The following is a 21,003-nucleotide window of genomic DNA, read 5'->3' on the forward strand; positions in this document are numbered from 1 at the left end:
CAAAAGCAAGAGTTGGCTGATTACAAAAACTACACTGCCACTTATGACACTTTAATTGCAAATTTCCAGGCAAATATTATGACACTCTATGTTAATTACTTTCCATGTTTTACGAGTTTATATATATTTAGAGGCATGACTAAGTTCCAGTGAATGTTACAAAATTATTGGGCAAAAAAACCCCTATTGGCCCAATATAGTCTATACATTAGTGGAAAAAAAATAAAAAGGAACATATGGAACAAAAAACTTAAAAGAATGTCCAACACTTGCTGTAATCTACCATTTAATGTTGACTAAGTGATAGACTGTAGGAAGAGAAGAAGGCCAACAACTGTAACTGTCTTAACGCTGGGGCTGAACCTAGCTTTACAGGCAATAACTTATAAATGTATTAAATAAAAACAGGAGTTGTGCTTTTGGCATATGTCACTAATCAAACATAAAAAGATGATTTTTTATGAGGTAGCTTTGTCTACAATTTGAGGAAGGGAGATGGCTTTGAACCTGAGATTGTGTCTAAGCATCTGGTCAAAGATCCTTAACCAGCAAGATTAAATCATCCAGTTTATTCAACTTGCTTTACTGCAAATGAGTTTTCTGCTCCACGGATGATATGCAGCTGTTAGTAAGCTCAATTTTGAGGTCCAGGTTGGTTCCCAGACATCACAAGGTTCAAAGTCTCAAACTATAATTATTAGGTCACAGTAATTGGCTGTGAAAGAAAGAGGGCCTGAAGAGAGAAAAGAGCAAGTCTTCTATGACTGTAATATCCAAAAACCTAACACCAGATTGACATTTGAAAGGATGTAAATATTTAAATCTAGAAAGGTGATAAAATCCTGGGTTTATTTATAACAAGCCTAAATGAACACATTAAAACATTAAGAATATATGTTTAATTCTGATATTCAATAGGTCAATTATTTGTTTACCTGGCTCACATTTATTAAACATACAGATCATATAGTTAATACACTTTACATTCTGGTCTTTGATTACTGGTCTTATGTTCTATAAGTTTCTGAAAAGTTGGATTTATTCTGCTTGCATTATCTTCATGTCCAACACACACACAACAAAAATCATGCAGAGTAAATTTTCAACATGATATCTCTATTTTTTCCCCTTATTTCATGGTTCCTTTAAAAAATAAACTTATTTTCTTTAGGGAATTATGCTTAAAATATTATCACTTTAAATAGGAAGTTGTTCAAAAATAGTATTCCAAATTATTATGATATAACTTGAAAAAGGCAACAAAGAAATATGATTGAAGAGTACCTCTCTGCAGCAGCAAAAATTAAAGTTTTGAGATCAAAACCGAGATATTCAAAAGTATTACAGTATTCTTTTTTAAGTTGCATAATAATCAAATCTCCACCAAAGATGACTCCCTCTATTCCTGCCACTTTATGGACACATTTTGCTCAGGCACTTACCTTTCATCACGATTCTAAGGGAGTAAACCCATTTCTCACTCCAGGGCAAATCACACTATCAGTCCCAATCATGGTAGTTAAGAATTGGGTAAGTATCACCTAAGCTGACAAATTAAAGAGAAGCACATTTATTGGATATTAGAAGGAAAGGATTTCCTCTCTCCCTTCTATAGAATAACAAAGAACCCTGGCATACTTCACCTCTGAGGGGAATCAGCTTAAGGCGAATGCTAAAAACATCCTGTTCCGGAAACATCTGTATTTTCCCGTATGATTCTTCTATAAATGAGGGACTCCCTCAGGGAGGCAGAGAGCTTGTTGATGCAGGAGGTGAGTCATCCCACTGCTTCAGTGAGCTGGTTAATGGAGCGTCCGGGAGGCATGCTGAGAGTGAGGGGGACCTTCAAGGGCTGGCATGCACTAGATCATCCTTGAGGTACCAAAATGGAAGCACATCATATGAAAATGTGTACAGTCCTATTTAGCACCTGGATTATGATATTTAATTTGAAACATTCTGACTTATGCTCACAGTGATCTCCAAACTCTGCCAGAGTTGCTATCCATTTTGATGTAAATTACCACGGGATTGAGTGAACCACTGCTTCATTTTAATTCCGAGGAACATTTGGTTTTGTCATTATTTACCATTGTTTATTGACATATATTTCCACAGACCAAATCTTTCATTACATATATAGGTGAACATAGGATCATAATTGTATAGCATAGAAAATAAACCTTCTTGTATCACCCTCAGCATTTAATTATGCAAAACTAGTGACAAACATCTTTAGAAAAAAATAATAAAATAGTCCTTCAGTATTAAAATTTCTTATTAAAAAGCATGACATTGAAGTTAAGAGTATGGCATGTTATTAATGCATAGATGAGTCAGGCATGAATAAAATGAATCTAATCCCATCTCTTATAGTAAATCAAAATCTTTGAAAACTACAGTTTGTAATGGGTTAACTGAAAAAAATGATATATTCAGTTTTTTCGTTATTCTGTGGTTTCTGATCATGTAACTTTTTAAACAATGAATACTCAGGATATAAACAACGTACTGCATACTTACCAGGTGATTTTTATGTCACTCTGCTGAATGCAGGATAAATATATTTGGGCTTTTTATTGCTTGAGTAGAAAGTGCTCATTACTTATTATTTTATGTTTATAATATAGAAAAATTTAAAAAAAAACACAAAAAAAAAACAAAAAAAAGCTTTTAAATGGCATACATCACACTGTTGTAGTGGTGGACTTCCTCAAGATCGTCTTCTGTGGTTTTGGTGCAGTGGGAGGAGGCACAGTTGCAGGTCTGAGGGGGGGGAAGCTGTTACTGTGGCTTATTCCCAGCCCCCCATTTTCTAGTGGAAAAGGAGGGAGATGAGGGGGAAGTGGGTGGGTAGGGCCTTGGGGAGGAAGCTTTCCTGGTGGGTGGACGGGTTCACTGTGTAAGTGGACCTCCCTGTTCTTTACGTGATACCTGGTGTCACAGTCAGGACAGTAGCCATGGTACTGGACTTTTTCATTAAACCTTACTCGCTCCCGAGGCCCAGCTTGGGGGCACCTGTCTTTTTCGGGTCTGTGCATCAGAGGCTGCCCGGGAGCCTTGTCCAAGTTACTGCCGGGTTTGCAGTAGATGTCTCCGTTGGGGATTTTGGTTGGTGCCCCAGGGAAGCCTCCATTTCGCAGAAGGGTGCCATTGGTCTTTACCGGATTGACAGTGGGCACCACTCGCTGGGGGTCTTCACACTTCACGGGTGTCAACCGTGGAGGAGGCGCTGGAGGGTTTGGCTTTCTCAGGACCGTGAGGATAGCAGATGGGTGGGCTGGGGGCTTAATGAGGGGGGCATTGGCCTGCACTTTGATCTTCTCTATGCTGGAGGCTGTTGTCCCACTTGAGCTACTATTCAGGGTGTCCGTTTTGGAGCTGTCAGTCATCTCATCCTCCAGCTGTAGGTCAGAGGTCAGGGTATCAATCTGGTCAACCACCTGGTAAAAAGGACAAGGTAATCATGTTGAATAACGACTCAAAGCAAAATATACCACAAGTGTCTTCCTATTTCTTAATCAGATATGGGAACAGGGACTAATACTGAATGGTGAATTCCATTCTTCTTAAGTTTTCATTCAACAAATTTAGAGTATTTACCAGAAGAGCACCAACTATTTGATAACATAATGATTTCACTTGCCTAGAATATGCTATTTATATATATGTTCTATCCTGACTCTGCTGTATCCAAAGATAAAATCTAACACAGAAACATAACTGATTTTTAAAACTGATTTACAATGTTAGTTTCAGGTGTACAATACAGTGACTTGATATTTTTATAGGTTACCCTTTATTTAAATGTATTATAAAATATTGGCTATATCCCCTGTGTTGTATAGTATACCCTAGTAGCTTATTTTATATGTAGTAGTTGGTGCCTCTTTATCACTTACTCCTCTTTGCTCCTCCCGCACCCTTCTCCCCACTGGTTATTAAACTGATTTTAAACAGAGGAAGGGACTTTCCTTCTGATTTACCCTGTAGAAAGCATAGGAGAACATTAATCTCATGCTAAAATGAAACAAAGCCTGATAACCTGCAAAAATCAAAACTTTTCTAGAGATTATCAGAGAAGTGAGATCACAAAGTAACCAAATAAACTGAACTGTAAAGAGCTCCAAACCCTGTGAGGGTAGACAGGACACAAAGACTGTTCCATCTGTGGCCAATCACAGGGAAAAGATGTAGTATACAAAAGTGAGTCAAGAAAACAGCCAAGACATTAAAGAGTAATTAAATTCAGAATGTGCTATCATGACAGGTTAGAAACCTGAGGACCCCAGACACAATGTAGCCTGTTCTCACTCGGTGTCCCTTTTTCCATAGGCTTCTCTGAGGGCAGGTAGAGACTGCAAAGGGTCCTTCCTGGGCACAAAAACTCACCCATTTCCCGATCCTTCTTATACAACAGAAGCCTTCAGCATTAGGGGGATGGCAAGAAATCCTCTAACCTCTAAAACATAGGCAATGATCTGCTGCTTCTAGGCTGGAAGAAAGAGGTGTCTATGTCCTTGGTGAAGGAGATGAAACATTCTCTTGGATCCAGGAACCTACTGTTGTCTGCTACCACTTGCGGGAAGGATCCAAGTCACAGCTGCTCAGTATATGCCAAAGACACAAGACAGAATCAGGAAATCAAGAAAGACTGCAGGCCCATCACACCACAATGCAGGATCAACCCCGAGTGTAAGAGAGTTCTTGTGAAGACAGGAAAACTGGGTGGCAGAGTTCTAGGCCACGTGTTTCTAAGGCAAGTTGGGCAGGGCCAGCAGAGAGCCATGGAGTTAAGGAATCCAGCACCTCCTACAGCCGGCTGGCTTAGAGTCTCTTCGCTGTGAAGTCATGGTCTGGAATAGCCTGTGGGAAACATAGTCTCAGCTCAAATGCTCAATTTCACAGCCAAGAAGTTTGACCCTCTGTCATTTACACTCTCTGAAGTCACAGATCTTAGAGACCATTCTCAGAGCCGCAGTACATGTACTATTATGTTTACATGATGAAGGAAGCTACGGGCGACTTTAAAAATAATTTATTTTCAAATGGAATGAGTCCCTTCATCTCATGTTTCCATATGTAGGCTTTTTCCTCCTCTCTTACTCAGGCCGAAGTGTGTTCAACTGTGAAGTTAGCCCTTTGACACAAGATTGGGCTTAAAATGAAGACAACATAACCAATCAGAGGTTAGAGAGGACATGGAGAATTTACTTCTTCCACATGTGAGTCTTTTGTGATTGATTAATACCAGTACCATGAGGCCTTCAATTTTAGCTCCTGAATCCATTCATTTCTCCCCATCTTCCTTTCTTTGATCCTAATCTGAGCCTTGCCTCCCCTTCTCAGTTCTATAATCTCAGTGATCTTTTAAAACACTGAGTTGTGTTTTTGTCATTCCCTGCTTAAAACTTTCAATATCTGCTCATTTCTTCTATGATACATAACAATTTAACATGGTGTACGGGGGCTTGTAAAGTCTCACTCAGTGTTGTTCTGATAATTGTTAAATAACTGGTTCTTAGGGATATGAGTGAGTCCTGATTTAAAGAGTTTAACAATTTCCATGGTGTGGTCTCATGCCACAGTTAACGTCAAGGGAGTAAGGCAGCATCACTGAATGTGAGACTGGGAAGAAACATGCATGGGTGTATTATTATAAAGAGTTTCCACCATACCAGTAGAATAGACATAAACTCAGGAGTACAAATACATATTAAAATGTAGTAAAATAATTAGGAATGACTAGAATTAGACAAAAAAATTTTCTTTTTAATGTAATTTATTTAATATAGGTTTATCTATTTCAGTTTTCAATAACAGTTATTTCACAACTGGCTCACAAGATTTCTGAAAATAGAGCAATTGGCCCATTTTAGCCAGTATGAGATAGCATTCTTAATTACCTTCTATATATTGTTGTATGTGTATGTGTGTGTGTGTTAGCCATTCAGTCTTGTCTGAGTCTTTGCAATCCCACGGACTATATCCCACCAGGTTATTTTGTCCACAGAATTCTCCAGGCAAGAATACTGGAGTGGACTGCCATTCCCTTCCTCAGGGGATCTTCCCTACCCATGGATCAAACATGAGCCTCTGGAATTGCAGGCAGATGCTTTACCACCTGAGCCACCAGTTGTTGTTCAGTCACTAAGTTGTGTCCGACTGTTTGCAACCCCACAGACTACAACACACCAGGGCTTCCCGTTTTTCACTATCTCCTGGAGTTTGCACAAACTCATGTCTATTGAGTCAGTCATGCCATTCAATCACCTCATTCTCTGTTGTCCCCTCTCCTCCTGCCTTCAGTCTTTATTAGCATCAGGGTGTTTTCCAGTGAGTTGGCTCTTCGCATCAGTTTGCCAAAGTATTAGAGCTTCAGCTTCAGCATCAGTCCTTCGGAGGAATAGTCAGGGTTGATTTCCTTTAGAACTGACTGGTTTGATCTTCTTGCTGTCCAAGGGACTCACAACAGTCTTCTCTGACACCACAGTCTGAAAGCATCAATTCTTTGACTCTCAGCCTTTTTTATGGTTCAACTCATACCACACATGACTACTGGAAAAACCATAGCTTTGGCTATATGGACCTTTGTTGGTAAAGTAGTCTCTCTCTTTGTTTTGTCTCTTCTTTTTAATTTGCTGTCTAGGTTTGTCATAGCTTTTCCTCCAAGAAGCAAGTGTCTTTTAATTTCATGGCTACAGTCACCATCTGCAGTGATTTTTCAGCCCAAGAAAATAAAATGTGTCACTGTTTCCACTTTTTCCCCATCTATTTGCCATGAAGTGATAGGAACGGATGCCATGACCTTAGGTTTTTGAATGTTGAGTTTTAAGCCAGCTTTTTCACCTTCATCAAGAGGCTCTTTAGTTCCTCTTCACTTTCTGCCATTAGAGTGATTATCATCTGCACATCTGAGGTTGTTGATATTTCTCCCAGCAATCTTGATTCCAAATTGTGATTTATTAAGCCCAGCATTTTTCATGATGTACTTTGCATATAGCTTAAATAAGCAGGGTGATAATATACAGCCTTGATGTACTCCTTTCCCAATTTGGAACCAGCCTGTTGTTCTATGTCCAGATTTAACTGTTGTTTCTTGACCTGCATACAGATTTTCTCAGGAGGCAGGTCAGGTGGTCTGGTATTCTCATCTCTTCAGGAATTTTCCACAGTTTATTGTGATCCACATAGTCAAAGGCTTTAGAGTAGTCAATGAAACAGAAGTAGTTTTGTTTTTTTTTTTTTTTTTTGGAATTCCCTTGCTTTTTCTATGATCCAATGGATGTTAGAATTTGATCTCTGTTTCCTCTGCCTTTTCTAAATCCAACTTGTACATCTGGAAGTTCTTGGTTCACATACTGTTGAAGTCTACCTTGGGGAATTTTCAGCATTACTTTGCTAGCATATGAAATGAGTGCAGTTGTCTGGTAGTTTGAACATTTCTTAGCTTTGAGAACCCTCTATATTCAATTCTAATAATATTCCCTTTCTTTTCTCACATTTCTTGATATTCTTTTGGATCCTCATAATTGCCAGTCTGCTTCCCACCCTCAAGCATTTGAACATACTATTTCTTTTTCTTGAAATGCTCTGACTTCTCCTCTTTGTCTAATTAACTCTTCAGTTCAGTTCAGTTCAGTCGCTCAGTGGTGTCTGACTCTTTGCGACCCCATGAATAGCAGCATGCCAGACCTCCCTGTCCATCACCAACTCTTACTTTTTATTAAAATCTTGGCTCAGGAGTTAAACTTGTGAAGTAAAATTTTTCCCTCCTGCTGCTATTTCCCTTATTGGTCTAGTTAATTTGTTAAATATTCACAAGAAAACATTTCTTTCATTCAAAGTTATCACATTTTTAAAAAATTGTTTAGTAGCAGCTGAGTATTAGAATAATGTCTTCTCTCTAGATCTCAATCTCAGTGAGATTGAGGACCTTTTTGGTTTTTACTCTTGGATCTTAAAGACCAAATATGTGAATGGTATACAAAAGATACTCAACAAAACTTGTATGAATTCATTGAGGTTGTTTCTTTGATTCAACTGTGAGCAAAAGCACTTCTTTTTCTATTTGATTTTTGAAGGTGTTACTTTAAAATTCATAATCACTGAATTCTAGAATAAAATCAGGGGATAATGACTTATCTATAAATGATGCACAGAGTTCAGTTCAGTTCAGTTCAGTCACTCAGTCATGTCTGACTCTTTGCAATCCACCACCGACTGCAGCATACCAGGCCTCCCTGTCCATCATAAACTCCCAGAGTTTTCTCAAACTCACGTCCATTGAGTTGGTGATACCATCCAACCATCTCATCCTCTGTCATCCCCTTCTCCTCCTGCCTTTAATCTTTCTCAGCATCAGGGTCTTGTCTAGTAAGTCAGTTCTTCACATCAGGTGGCCAAAGTACTGGAGTTTCAGCTTCAGCATCATTCCTTCCAATGAATATTCAGGATTGATTTATTTTAGGATGGACTGGTTGGATCTCCTTGCAGTCCAAGGGACTCTTAAGAGTCTTCTCGAACCCCACAGTTCAAAAGCATCAATTCTTTGGTCCTCAGCCTTCTTTATAGTCCAACTCTCATATCCATACGTGACTACTGGAAAAACCATAGCTATGATTAGATGGACCTTCGTTGGCAAAGTAATGCTTCTGCTTTTTAAATGATGCACAGAGTAGGTATCACATTCTCTAGCTCTTAGCAAGATATCATAGAAATTCAAGCGGAAGGACACCTAAATATCATGATAGATAGCTGAACATCTTGGCTCATGTCTACTGTGTACTGTTTAACCCAGAGTGGTTACCTACCTAAGCCTTTTTTAAAAATCTTCAGCAAAGGAGAGAAAGCTAGTCCACTGTGAGGAAAGTGAAAATGATTTTCAGAGATAAATACACTGCCTGGGGCCCTAATGGTTCAGTAGTTCCTGACTGGTTTTGGCCTGTACAGTGCTATTTCCCAAATGCCTAAAAATGCTAATAGAACAACACCAAAAAAAAAAAAAAAAAAAACCCAGAAACAAGCAAAATAATGCTCCCATGGAACAGGGTATCTAGTGGAAGGGTATCTGACATCAATTAGGTTCTCAAACAAGTAACAGTAAAAGCACAAATGCCCCAGGTCCTTTGAAAGAGAAATACAAGCTATTATAAAAGGAAATAAAACCATGTGAGAAAGTGGGTGAAGCATTCCTGAAGGATGAGTTACAGTGAACTGGTAGAACAGGAGTGATTCTAGAAGTCCATTTAGGAGAGAGCCTCATCAAGGTACTTGGATAGAAGAGAACCCCTGAGTGTAAGCAATTTAGAGAGGACTCTTGGCTGAAGGACACTGTGAGAGACAAGGCTGGAGAGTTGGAGAGCAGCTAGGCTGTGCGAGTCCTAGTTACGTTGCGATAAAGGACTACATATTTTTTAAAGGGTTTCAGAAGTGAGAGAAGCAATATTCAAGAGACAATGAATTCAGTTTTTCCGAACTAATTAAAGAAGTATGCAGAGTCTCAAGCAGGAAAGTATAAGCAAACACACAACCAGAGATACTATAGTGAAAATACAGAACATTAGAAAGTAATGATTAAAGTTTTACAACAAAATAAAACACCAAACATTTACACAATAATAAAATTTACACTGACTTTAGAAATATGTTTCCTACTGAAAGAGAGAAACTGGATATGGAATATAGTGTAACTTTTCTGTAAAAGTGAGACTGAAATAAACATTATCCATCAGAGATGAAAAATAATGAATGAAATAAAATTGAAAGCTCATGTACACACACACACACACAATCGAACAATGGGATAAAAGTTATAAAGAAGTAATTCACATAAGGTAAGTCTAAATTTTCAAAAATCATACACTCAGTCTAGCAAGTAATCAAGCTAGTGCAAACTGAAGAAAAATGAGAAAGTATTTATTTTCTTCTGAGTACTTTAGGAAAAACGAACCAGTATAATAGTTCTATTTGATGATGAGGTGAATAAATGGGAACTTTGTATATTGCCAGTGGAAATGTAAATTCAGTGGATTAGGAAACTTTTTGACAATGTCTTATAAATTGGATAAGGTTCATACTCTATGGTATAAGTCTTTTAAGAACAAAGTCTGGACTATTCTGGAGAAATTCTAAGAGATGTGCACAGGCTTGAAAAAGCACAAGGATAGTTCTTGTATTTTTTTTTCTTTTGTGGTTTGTTTTGCCATTGCAAAAAATTGGAAGCAACCTAAATATCTGTTAGTAAGTGATAAGTAAATATAAACAGTTCAAATGAAGTAACAACAGCTATACGTATCAACAATGATAAATCTCAAAAACCTTTAGTTGAGCACAAAAATGTTAAAAAAAGATCCACTAAAAGTATAAAATATACTGTTTATATGTAGAAGCACAGATATTTTAGTTTCTACAACATGAAATAATTGAGATACATTAAGTTTAGGTAAGAAGGAAGAGGAAAGACTGTCAGGAGACATCAGCTACATAGATGAAATATTTTCTTTTAAAACTTCACATAAAGTAATTATGATAAAGTGTTAACATTTGTTAAGTTCAGGTTATATTTGATATAGTACTTATTTTATGTCATTTGCAAGGTCTTTTATAATTGAAGATAAAATAAATATTTATCACTACTTAAATAAACCCTCATCCAAGGTAAGGAGCAGAGGCTGTGCTTTGCTGGAGCAGCCGTGAAGAGACACCCCACCTCCAAGGTAAGAAAAACCCAAGTAAAATGGTAGGTGTTGCAAGAGGGCAACAGAGGGCAGACACACTGAAACCATACTCACAGAAATCTAGTCAATCTAATCACACTAGGACCACAGCCTTGTCTAACTCAATGAAATCAAGCCATGCCCGTGGGGCAACCCAAGACGGGTGGGTCATGGCAGAGAGGTCTGACAGAATGTGGTCCACTGGAGAAGGGAATGGCAAGCCACTTCAGTATTCTTGCCTTGAGAACCCCATGAACAGAATGAAAAGGCAAAATGACAGGATACTGAAAGAGGAACTCCCCAGGTCAGTAGGTGCCCAATATGCTACTGGAGGTCAGTGGAGAAATAAATCCAGAAAGAATGAAGGGATGGAGCCAAAGCAAAAACAATACCCAGCTGTGGATGTGACTGGTGATAGAAGCAAGGTCCGATGCTGTAAAGAGCAATATTGCATAGGAATCTGGAATGTCAGGTCTACGAATCAAGGCAAATTGGAAGTGGTCAAACAAGAGATGGCAAGGGTGAACATCGACATTCTAGGAATCAGCAAACTAAAATGGACTGGAATGGGTGAATTTAACTCAGATGACAATTACATCTACTACTGAGGGCAGGAATCCCTCAGAAGAAATGGAGTAGCCATCATGGTCAACAAAAGAGTCTGAAATGTAGTACTTGGATGCAATCTCAAAAATGACAGAATGATCTCTGTTCATGTCCAAGGCAAACCATTCAATATCACATGTAATCCAAGTCTATGCCCCAACCAGTAATGCTGAAGAAGCTGAACGGTTTTATGAAGACCTACAAGACCTTCTAGAACTAACACCCAAAAAAGATGTCCTTTTCATTATAGGGGACTGGAATGCAAAAGTAGGAAGTCAAGAAACACCTGGAGTAACAGGCAAATTTGGCCTTGGAATGCAGAATGAAGCAGTGCAAAGACTAATAGAGTTTTGCCAAGAAAATGCACTGGTCATAGCAAACACCGTGTTCCAACAACACAAGAGAAGACTCTACACATGGACATCACCAGATGGTCAACACCGAAATCAGATTGATTATATTATCTGCAGCAAAAGATGGAGAAGCTCTATACAGTCAACAAAAACAAGACCAGGAGCTGACTGTGGCTCAGATCATGAACTACTTATTGCCAAATTCAGATTTAAATTGAAGAAACCAGGGAAAACCTCTAGACCATTCAGGTATGACCTAAATCAAATCCCTTATGATTACACAGTGGAAGTGAGAAATAGATTTAAGGGACTAGATCTGATAGATAGAGTGCTGATATTCTATGGAATGAGGTTCGTGACATTGTACAGGAGACAGGGATCAAGACCATCCCCATGGAAAAGAAATGCAAAAAGCAAAATGGCTGTCTGGGGAAGCCTTACAAATAGCTGTGAAAAGAAGAGAAGTGAAAAGCAAAGGAGAAAAGGAAAGATATAAGCATCTGAATGCAGAGTTCCAAAGAATAGCAAGAAGAGATAAGAAAGCCTTCTTCAGCAATCAATGCAAAGAAATAGAGGAAAAAAACAGAATGGGAAAGACTAGAGATCTCTTCAAGAAAATCAGAGATATCAAGGGAACATTTCATGCAAAGATGGGCTTAATAAAGGACAGAAATGGTATGGACCTAACAGAAGGAGAAGATATTAAGAAGAGATGGCAAGAATACACAGAAGAACTGTACAAAAAGGATCTTCACGACCTGGATAATCACGATGGTGTGATCACTCATCTAGAACCAGACGTCTTGGAATGTGAAGTCAAGTGGGCCTTAGAAAGCATCACTACGAACAAAGCTAGTGGAAGTGATGGAATTCCAGTTGAGCTATTTCAAATCCTGAAAGATGATGCTGTAAAAGTGCTGTACTCAATATGCCAACAAATTTGGAAAACTCAGCAGTGGCCACAGGACTGGAAAAGGTCAGTTTTCATTCCAATCCCAAAGAAAGGCAATGCCAAAGAATGCTCAGACTACCGCACAATTGCACTCATATCACATGCTAGTAAAGTAATGCTCAAAATTCTCCAAGCTAGGCTTCAGCAATACCTGAACCGTGAACTTCCTGATTCAAGCTGGTTATAGAAAAGGCAGAGGAACCAGAGATCAAATTGCTAACATCCGCTGGATCATGGAAAAAGCAAGAGAGTTCCAGAAAAACATCTATTTCTGCTTTATTGACTATGCCAAAGCCTTTGACTGTGTGGATCACAAGAAACTGTGGAAAATTCTGAAAGAGATGGGAATATCAGGCCACCTTACCTGCCTCTTGAGAAATCTGTATGCAGGCCAGGAAGCAAGAGTTAGAACTGGACATAGAACAACAAACTGGTTCCAAATAGGAAAAGGAGTACGTTAATTTCTATGCAGAGTACATCATGAGAAACACTGAGCTGGAGGAAGCACAAGCTGGAATCAAGATTGCCGGGAGAAATATCAATAACCTCAGATATGCAGATGACACCACCCTTAAGGCAGAAAGTGAAGAGGAAATAAAAATCCTCTTGATGAAAGTGAAAGAGGACAGTGAAAAACTTGGCTTAAAGCTCAACATTCAGAAAACGAAGATCATAGCATCCGGTCCCATCACTCCATGGGAAATAGATGGAGAAACAGTGGAAACAGTGACAGACTTTATTGTTTTGGGCTCCAAAATCACAGCAGATGGTGATTGCAGCCATAAAATTAAAAGACGCTTACTCCTTGGAAGGAAAGTTATGATCAACCTAGATAGCATATTCAAAAGCAGAGACATTACTTTGCCGACTAAGGTCCGTCTAGTCAAGGCTATGGTTTTTCCTGTGGTCATGTATGGATGTGAGAGTTGGACTGTGAAGAAGGCAGAGCACCAAAGAATTGATGCTTTTGAACTGTGGTGTTGGAGAAGAGTCTTGAGAGTCCCTTGGACTGCAAGGAGATCCAACCAGTCCATTCTGAAGGAGATCAACCCTGGGATTTCTTTGGAGGGAGTGATTTTGAAGCTGAAACTCCAGTACTTTGGCCACCTCATGCAAAGAGTTGACTCATTGGAAAAGACTCTGATGCTGGGAGGGATTGGGGGCAGGAGGAGAAGGGGACGACAGAGGATGGGATGGCTGGATGGCATCACTGACTCGATGGATGTGAGTCTGAGTGAACTCCGGGAGATGGTGATGGACAGGGAGGCCTGGCATGCTGCGATTCATGGGGTCGCAAAGAGTCAGACACGACTGAGTGACTGAACTGAACTGAACTGAACTGAACTGAAATAAATTTAGAAAGAAATAGAAGTATTTCTCACTGCTGCCATGTGGAGAGCACATTGAAGGCTGCTGAAGTTTATTTACTTGGTGAGTTAGAGGATATTGCAGCCAAGTGAGAAATGAATAAATTAACCTGACAAGGAATACACTGTATCCTTATAATTAACACTTCTATGTTTTGCTAACAGAATTTCAAAGTATCATATTGCAACTAAAGGGATTATAACCACAGGCATGATGGAATTAAGGGGAAAACAAAATTAAAGAAAGGAGGACTAGAGAGACATGCTGCAGATATATAGAGGTGAGAAGGCAGCATGACATCAATCAAAGTATAAGAACATCCACACCTAAACATCAGGAGCAAAGGAGAAATGTGTATCTCAAACTTGAAACTGAGTCATCTGTCCAAGTGGAATCTGTTTGTCGGGGTGAAACAGCAAGACTTAACGAAAGGATAATGCATTCAGTGATCCCAGGAAGTTTTCTTTCTTGTTGGAAAATAAATATGAAGGTTATAAACTTGCTTAAAGATTCTTACTAAAAATTGAACCATTTTTTGAGATAGAAGGCAGTATATGCTTTTGAAGGTATTTGTGTCAATGTATACCCTTTTCTCTGAAAATATATAAGATTTGAAAATTATAATAATCATAATTCATCATCAAGCCTGATCAACAGAAAATAAGCTAAAACTATAATGCAATTTTTCTTCTTTCTATGTGGGGTCAACTGGGTTTGACAAATATTTATTGTATGAATATTATTAACCTGTTACTATATGAGACAATGAGGATTAAGAAATGAGGCTTCTAGTTTAATAGATACTGATCATATGTACTTAGTGCCTTCCTTTGCAAATCACATTCAAATGAGAGTAAAGAAATAAAAGCAGTAATAAATTCAGAAAATCTTCTCAAACTGTGGTCTAAGTGTAATCAGAGACTTTTATAAATACACGAAAGTGAAAGCGTTAGTCACTCAGTCGTGTCCGACTCTTTGTGATCCCATGAACTGTAGCCCACCAGGCTCCTCTGTCCATGGGATTCTCCCAGCAAAAATACTGGAGTGGACTGCCATTCCCTTCTCCAGGGATCTTCTCAATCCAGGGATTGAAACTGGGTCTCTCGCATTGCAGGCAAGTTCTTTACCATCTGAGCCACCAGGGAAGCTTGTATGGTACTTGAGTGAATTAATAAAAAGGTGGTAAAAGCACTGATGGAGCCCCAGAAGGATTCCAAACTTGAAAATGAAATAGAGACACAGTAGGAATGAGAAATAATGCAAAATTTAGGGTGTGAAATTGCTGGGTGACTATCTTTCACAATAGAAAATAGTGTGTGTCAAATGGTGCAACGAGACTGGCAATGTGCTAATAGCTTACACCCTAAAGATAAACTGAAATTCTTGCTGTAAAGAGGCTGAACAATATCTCTGGATAAGAAGGCCCTAAATGTGGCTGGTAGCATCTCAAAACAAAGCTCTTCTCCCCTATTTTTATCACAATAATAATATTAAGTTTTTCCATTGGGAAGGTGGTAGAAATGGGGCAAGAGCAGCTAGCCTGTTTTCTAAAGTACTGCATGCCCACCTGACATATTCACAATCTTCAGTCAGCATCCTGCCTTTTCCTGTATGTAGGAGAGGCTGATAAAACATCTTAATAATGCCAACATCACAAAATAGAAGGACTAAGATGAATGAACACATCAATATTAAGATAAAGTGATAAAGTGGCTGTTATTAGTTAATTAAGAGAACTTTGTAGTAATTTTAATTAATGTACTAGGAGAAGTTTGAGAGTATATTGCAGCTATAAAATAATGTCATAAAAGAAGAGACATAAAATAAGACACATTTGAAGTATAAAACATAAATATAAAAGTAAAGAGATATTTTTAAGAAAATCTTAAGATTTTAAGAAAATCTAAAAGAATCTAAGAAATATTCCTAATCATAAATCAAAAATATTTTTTCAAGGAAAATGTAAGAAAAGATTTAAAGGCATGGAACACAAGAAAATGAATCTTGCAGCTTCAGTGACTGAGAAGTTTTAGCAAAAATGGGGGAAAAAAAGAAAAAAAAAGTGGGATTGCAATAATTTAAAAAAGAGGAAATTTCACAGTTGACAATACTAGGAGCTTCAGATGGAAACTGAGTGTTAATCAGGATGAATGAAAAAGAAAGCAAAGTCAATAACTTACCAAATAAATACAGAACACCAGAAAGAAGTGATAATTAAATGATCATCATAGTGTCTCCTGGATGAGTGGAGGATGAGAAAGACATTTTACCAGTAACCTCCAAAGGTCTGCGGAAAAATAATTTTAACCCTGATTCTATAGTAACTAAATCAACAATTTATTATAATGAAGAATTAAAATGTTTAGGTATTAGGACAATTTATTTCTCTTGTGTCTGTGCTTTAAAAGTTAAGGATATTCTATAGCTCAGTAAAATGGAATCCAAGAAAGGAGGAAAGCACAGGATGCAAGAAACATAATTAACACAGAAGTGTGAAAACAAATTTAAAAAATTCAGAATGATAATTATACTAGAGTCCCCAAAGCGATTATTCTAAGCTAAAACAGGAAATCAGAAGACTTCAAGAAAAATATAATGAATTACATTCAACGGTCAAATAACTGGAAAGTTGTCAGCACATCAGTGATAGGGAAAACTATTGCAGTGAGTGATGAGTATAATGTATGTAAAAAGAATCCATTTGAAACTTGAGTTCTCTTTTGAAAGGTTCAGGTTTAGAAATACAGGTGTAAATTTATTTGTGAGTTCATTAGCAGTGTTTCATTCTACTTTCATTATTGAGATGCTGGTTACTGAATGAAAGGAATGTTTCCTTGTGAATATTTAACAAATATTTTGTGGCACCATCCCCCAAAATGCATAAAGTTAGCTCCTTGACAGAGGATGCACATGGACATACATATTTTAGTAGGTTAATTTCTTTTTAAGTCAAATTGTTTTATAGCCATGGAATGAACAGCATGTGGAAAGTCCAGGTCTAAATATAAAACTCTAGATATGATTTATCCAAAAATGTTAATGGGTCTTGGCAGCCTTAGAAAATTACACAAGTATCAGTTTATCACAAATAACCGTTTATGTTATTTAAAGCACTTGATCCAAAATTAGTAACTACAATTTGCAAAACGAAGATGTTTAATTTTTTTAACTTATAATACAATAGTACTTGTTTTCATTTAAATCATTACCTTATAGAACTGCAAGCATTTTTGAGGGGCTGTTGGAGGAAGTAGAAATCCCCCAAATTATCACACACAGTTTCTAAATGTCATATACCCACATGCTTACTGTTTAGAATAAAGAAACATACGACAACTGAGAACCAAGGGATTAAGTGCTATAAGTGACTTAGCATAGCATAGCATAGCATAACACACAGCTCAGCTCTAATGCACTCGCTGTGATGATCACTTCATCGAAGTCTCATGTTTACTTGCCTGTTAGTTTTAGTGAGTATTTACAACTTTTCTTTCCTCTGTAACAAACAGTACCCACAGACTATGACAGTTGAAATGCATTGCTAACTTTAATTTCTGTTTTCATAAAGTACCTTGTTATTTTAACAGGCAATATGCTTGTACTAAGGTTCTTGTAAAATGTGGAAAAGGAAACATCCCTCATCACAATTGCTTCAGCAGCTTAATAGATATAAAAGACTCATCCTCTTGCCTTTTGTGAGTACACACATCAAAATGATTCCATTATGTTAATAATGTAAAGGGGGAAGCTGTAACTCAGGATAATGGACCTGTAAATTTAGCATACACTTACAGCTCTCAATCTCTAATATCTTTCTGTATTTGTAAAAGTGCAAATGAATAAACTCAGATTGTGTGTTACATTCCTTACTGATGATAAACTAGATCAATAAAAAATATTCTGTAAAAGCTGTAAGAATAAAATTCTTCTCTATCTATCCCATTATCTCTTTCATTTAATCCAGTTTTTGCCTTGCAACCAGACAGTGCTTTCCTTAAGTCTGTACATATAACATAAATTATTAAACCTTAAGTGGTTTCCTATTGCTCTCTGGATAAAGACTAAATACTTAATAAAAACATGACCTGGGTCCTGCTTTGTACATCAGCCTGCCCCATGCCCCTGCTTTTTCTGTTTCGTCCTGTGCTTAGAAGATGCTAAGCTGGATCTTTGTATAAGCCATCCTCCACCAAGACCTAGTTATCCTTCACTGTCTGCACAAAATGCACATTCATAGGCACACATATTCATATTCACACATATTTTTCCTTATCCTTTAAAAATTAACCCTCATTTCTCCTCTTCAAGGAAAGCTTCCCGATAGCCCTGAAGTCCTGCAACACAGCCTAAAGCTCCTGCATCTGTGCTTCACAGTATGAAATGCACTAACAAAGTGATGGATCATGTAAATAGCTCTTTAATGCCAGTCTCCATGGTGCAAATGTAAGGACCCAGAGGGCAGAGCATCCTGTGACTTTATGCCTAAAACAAAATATATATTGAATGAAAAAATCATGACATAAATAAATAAAGCAAAGATACTATGACAAAATACTTTTACATTAGGTTGCTATTGCTTATGGTTTGGTGTATATTTGTAAACTTTTAAGGTGATTGATTCAGGTTGGAAATAAACAAAGTTCATCAGACTGCTTATCTTATCTTAAAAATATAATGGAGTATTACTCAGCCATTAAAAAGAATACATTTGAATCAGTTCTAATGAGGTGGATGAAACTGGAGCTGATTATACAGAGTGAAGTAAGCCAGAAAGAAAAACACCAATACAGTATACTAATACATATATATGGAATTTAGAAAGATGGTAATGATAACCCTGTATGCGAGACAGCAAAAGAGACACCGATGTATAGAATGGACTTTTGGACTCTGTGGGAGAGGGAGAGGGTGGGATGATTTGGGAGAATGGCATTGAAACATGTATACTATCATCTAAGAAACAAATCGCCAGTCTAGGTTTGATACAGGATACAGGATGCTTGGGGCTGGTGCATGGGGATGATCCAGAGAGATGACATGGGTTGGGAGGTGGAAGCGGGGTTCAGGATTGGGAACTCATGTACACCCGTGGCTGATTCATGTCAATGTATGGCAAAACCAATACAGTATTGTAAAGCAAAATAAAGTAAAAATTTTTTTAGAAAAAGGTATTTTCTATTAGAGGAAAGACCCTGGAATGACATATTAAAGTACATTTGCAAGATTACTAAAGGACATCATTTACCAATATCAGTATTAAAATATTTACATACACATTAAAATAACACTTTGACATATGTTTTTACTTTTTATCAGATACTGAGTTTACTATATAACATAAAGGGAAGAGAAAGTTTGTAATTTAGACTAATATTTGTCCAAGTTATCTTAGAATCTATATGAATATTAAATTACTTGTCAAAAACATCAGAAAAAATCTATTACTCCTTTCTTGATATCTCAAACACATAATTACAGAAATGACAGCATTTATTGAACTTTCAATATTTCTAGAAATGTTGATATTGATAACATAGCTGGATTCGAAGGTATGGCGATTAGACATAATTATAATTTGGGCTCTCATGAGCTGTATGATGGTGAAACTGGGTCTTCCTTCCTAATATCAGTTCTCCCACATTGTTAATTAAAAGAAAAAAATGAAAGAAAGAAAAATAGTCTGTGGTATCTGTGTACCTATTAGAGTATGATTATGTATAAAATATCTTGAGAGGAGAGAGGAAGAACAGTTAATTCTGCCAGAGAGGGAGAAACAATGTCAGAAATAGGAGTATTAAGCTTCTCTGGTGGCTTAGCTGGTAAAGAATCTGCCTGCAATGCGGGAGACCTGGGTTTAAGCCCTGGAGAAGGGAATGGCTACCCACTCACCTGGAGTATTCTTGCCTGGAGAATTCTATGGACAGAAGAGCCTGGCGGGCTACAGTCCATGGGGTCCCAAAGAGTTAGACATGGCTGAGCAACTAACATACTTTGGAAGGATCAGGTAGAAAAAAGTGGAAGATAATTCCAGGCACAATAAAATGTAAAATAAAGGAAGTGGAGTCGCTCAGTCGTGGCTGACTCTTTACGACCCCATGTACTATAGCCTACCAAGCTTCTCTGTCCATGGAATTTTCCAGGCAAGAGTACTGGAGTGGGTCACCATTTCCTTCTCCAGAGGATCTTCCCAACCCAGGAATCAAAACCGGGTCTACTGCATTGCAGGCAGACGCTTCACCATCTGAGCTACCAGGGAAGCCCTAAAAAGTAAAGGAAAGCAGGTTTGAAGATCAATTGAGATTTCCAGTAGAAAGCTGTACTGTGGTAGATGGAAAGGGTATGGTTTGTGCATATGTGCTGTGTGTGTGTTGACACGCATTTGATGGCGTGTTTAACAGATGAAGAGGTAAACCAGGAAAAGCAGAAAGCGTATAGAGACAGAAAGAAAACGGGATGCAGATGAGGAAGTGCTGCAAACCAAAGGGTCTTCAACACCATGCTAAATATTGTAAGTTGGCCTTTACTTGAAAGTTAAAGGCAAAGCTGAAACAGAAAAGTGATGTGAGCAACTATGATTGTAGCCTTGAGGGAATGGAAAGACAGTGCCATAAAACAAGTCATTAAAAATGATTATTCTTGTCATAAGCAAACCTAGGGAAAATTATTGAAAATGATGCAAATGGGAAGGTTACATTACATTATTTTTGCATTAGTGAAAAAAAACATCTGAAAATCTCTAAAGCCCATCTTTAGAATGTCTTTCCCAACTTGAAAATATCTAGTCTAACTCAATTATGGTAGAAGCATGCAGGGCATTATCCTCGCTTTAATAAAGGTATGAAAGCATTATGATATTCCCCCCTGTACCCGAGTTCTACTCCATTCTTAACGGAGTAAAGGAGTTGCATTTTAAAATATAACACCTTCATGTCTGATTCAATGAGCCAGACTATATGAGATGAAAGAGGGGATTTAAAATTTAGAATTCTTTTAAAATAGGCTTCTC

At 37.7% G+C, this 21,003-nt stretch overlaps 1 protein-coding gene across 7 annotated transcripts in view; it reads right to left on the reverse strand.

The window, feature by feature from the left end:
• Positions 1 to 21,003, reverse strand: part of PRR16 (proline rich 16) — a 280,803-nt gene that overhangs the window by 99,287 nt on the left and 160,513 nt on the right. For 4 of the 7 annotated variants that reach the window (XR_009600836.1, XR_009600837.1, XR_009600834.1 and 1 more), the window contains one exon: positions 1,443 to 3,443. Coding sequence is in view for 1 of the 7 variants with exons in the window: in XM_060416347.1 (XP_060272330.1) it covers positions 2,688 to 3,443 (756 nt within the window). In the remaining 6 variants the exon portion in view is untranslated. The remainder of the gene's footprint in view (positions 1 to 1,442; positions 3,444 to 21,003) is intronic. The other 3 variants (XR_009600838.1, XR_009600835.1, XM_060416347.1) reach the window with 2 other exon arrangements.

The sequence above is a fragment of the Ovis aries genome, chromosome 5 (assembly GCF_016772045.2).
Source record: "Ovis aries strain OAR_USU_Benz2616 breed Rambouillet chromosome 5, ARS-UI_Ramb_v3.0, whole genome shotgun sequence".
Lineage (NCBI taxonomy): Eukaryota > Metazoa > Chordata > Mammalia > Artiodactyla > Bovidae > Ovis > Ovis aries.